Here is a 2385-nt window from a genome sequence, read left to right on the forward strand (position 1 = left end):
CGATGGCCACACAACAGGCACTGGGGTATGAAGGTGAGGTCGTTCCACCAATCAGTTTCGGCGATACGAGTGTTGCTGCTTATGCCACACATCCGAAGGCAGGCAAGTTGGTCCGATTGAAGGCAATAGCGAAGAATATCACTAATCATCTCTCCAACCTTGATGCCAGGCAGCTGCAACTCTTCATCGAGTCAACACCAAACATTGATGAAGTGATTACCTGCCTCGGTAAAGACATGATTGAAGTCATCATCTCCAAGGTACCAAATATCAATGACCTGCTGCCGAACTTGAAGCCCACGACGATTGGCAAAATTGCCTCTAACTTGTGCGCCGAAATACTTAGAACCGTGGAGGTGAAACCACATGGCATGTGCGATGGATATGGCTATGGTTGGCAAGAGATGGGCGACAGAGAGGACAATGCAGCTCCAACCAACGTGAGTGGCATGCAAAGCTACAACCATCCTGCACATCCGATTGTGAGCAGTGGGCATGGCCATCACTCTGACCCGATGATGACACGCCTGTCACACTATTATCACCCTGTGGATTCACAGTCTCAAGTGTCAAGCACTCCCACTTCCGTGTCCACCCTCGATCCACGTGCTCTCCAATCAATCCTCATAAACATGACCAACCTCAATCAACTTCTAATGTCAGTGGATCCAATGCTTCTTCAATCTGCTCTGAAAGGCGTGTCTGGGGAAGGTCATGTATTTTCTGCCATAAACCCACATGCATTGCATTCGTTGCTGGCGCGCCTTCCACACCTCAGCCATATGCTCGCACACGCGGAACCAACCCTTCTCCACTCCCTATTAGCTGAGGCACCCAACATCCATGCTGTTTTGCGTGCTGTCAATCCACACATTACTCAATCCATGTTGCCAGATATGCCCAAGCAGTTACCCGTAGTGGTGGAGCATGATGCTACGAAGGCAGGACTTGCTACTGAGGTGCCTAATCCACCAAGTCCAATGGATCCCACGGTTGCGCATGCAATTTTCTCAACCCTGCCAAATATTCCCCCTCAGTACGCCAATGCTTTGTTCAATATGGAGCCTCGCTTTGTTCAATACATAATGCAGAACCATCACAACCTCCACAGTCTTGTAGACAATATGGACGCCCAGACGCTACAGTACGTGGCTGCGCATGTTCCTCAATTTGGCACAATTCTCTCCAAGCTGCATCCTAGCACATTGGAAGTTGTTCTCGGCAAACTGCCCAACACCGACAAACACTTGGCAGACACAAACACCGAGGTAGTGCGAGCTACTGTGTCGGAATTGGCTTCGCTCGCTAAATACGCGCATCTACTGCCCACTGTCACTACTCCGTCAAAGGTGCCATCACACTGGCCTGAGATGGGAGAGCAGTGTGAAGAGGAGGAGGAGGTGCCAATGGCAACGGTAATGGCAACTGCAACTGAGGTGCCTATACTCACAGACGAGGAGCTTGGAATGGTGAGGTCGGAATTACAGCTGGTTGATGAGTTACTGCAGTTGGTGGTTCCGAGGAAACTGACTGCTCTGCGTGTATTAATGCCCAAGTTGCCACAAATCTTAAATGAGTTGGGTGTGACGGGACTAGAAAACACCAACCCACCCTCATCACAATTTAAAGGCCAACTGCAGGCATCAAAAGATGTACAAATTGGTCAAGGTGTGGGTTATGTGCTTCAGCCGAAGCCGACCTGCACTGGATCACGTCTGTCCAAATTGACGGACAATCTGCACACTCTGAAAGATGTGTCGATTGATCAACCCATGGATATGCTGCTTTCCACGCAGCCGGATTGCACTGCATCACCCCTATCCACATGGAAAGGCAACCTGGCTAGAGTGCAGGACGTACTCATTGAGGGACTTCTTGAGAAGCTGGAACTTGGTGGCGCTATGCCTTCCATTTTCGGTTAGCTCTGTTGATTCCACAATATCGAGAGCAGTGTAGCGTTAGCCATTCACCCTCGGCAGTAATCCTGTCCCCTAGTTCATGTGCCCTGTGATTCGACGAGCTTCATGCAAGACTGCAATAAAGCATCACTGCACAGAATACAGCAGTGTCTTTTTGTTTTGTGGAATGAATAGGGCATTGATTGGAGATGGAATGTTCTGCGTAGGTAGCTCGTGCCTTTACAAATGGGAAATTCGATGTTGGAAAAATCGAAGCAGTCGTCATAGGATAAGCAACTATGGAATCGCTCAATTTAAAATACTTTACTGCTCCTCAGATCTATTACTCTTTCATCAGTTGATTCGTCGATGTGTCTTGTCTACTCACTGGATCTATGCTCTCGACTTGTTAGGGCAATGAGAAAATTGGCTTCTAATTTGCTTGCATCTACGAAGCCTTAGTTAAAGTGTATAAATCCACAGAACC

At 48.5% G+C, this 2385-nt stretch overlaps 1 protein-coding gene across 1 annotated transcript; it reads left to right on the forward strand. All coding sequences in view use genetic code 11, as the record gives it.

Moving 5' to 3' along the window:
* Window positions 1–2: 2 nt before the first annotated feature.
* On the forward strand, window positions 3–1922 carry EGR_04621 (hypothetical protein; the record flags this gene model as incomplete). The annotated part of the gene is made up of 1 exon (XM_024493870.1): window positions 3–1922. One exon carries the CDS (start codon window positions 3–5, stop codon window positions 1920–1922), a length of 1920 nt encoding a protein of 639 aa, XP_024351623.1.
* Between the last annotated feature and the right edge of the window lie 463 nt (window positions 1923–2385).

This window comes from Echinococcus granulosus (assembly GCF_000524195.1).
Source record: "Echinococcus granulosus chromosome Unknown EG_S00030, whole genome shotgun sequence".
NCBI classification, from domain to species: Eukaryota; Metazoa; Platyhelminthes; class Cestoda; order Cyclophyllidea; family Taeniidae; genus Echinococcus; species Echinococcus granulosus.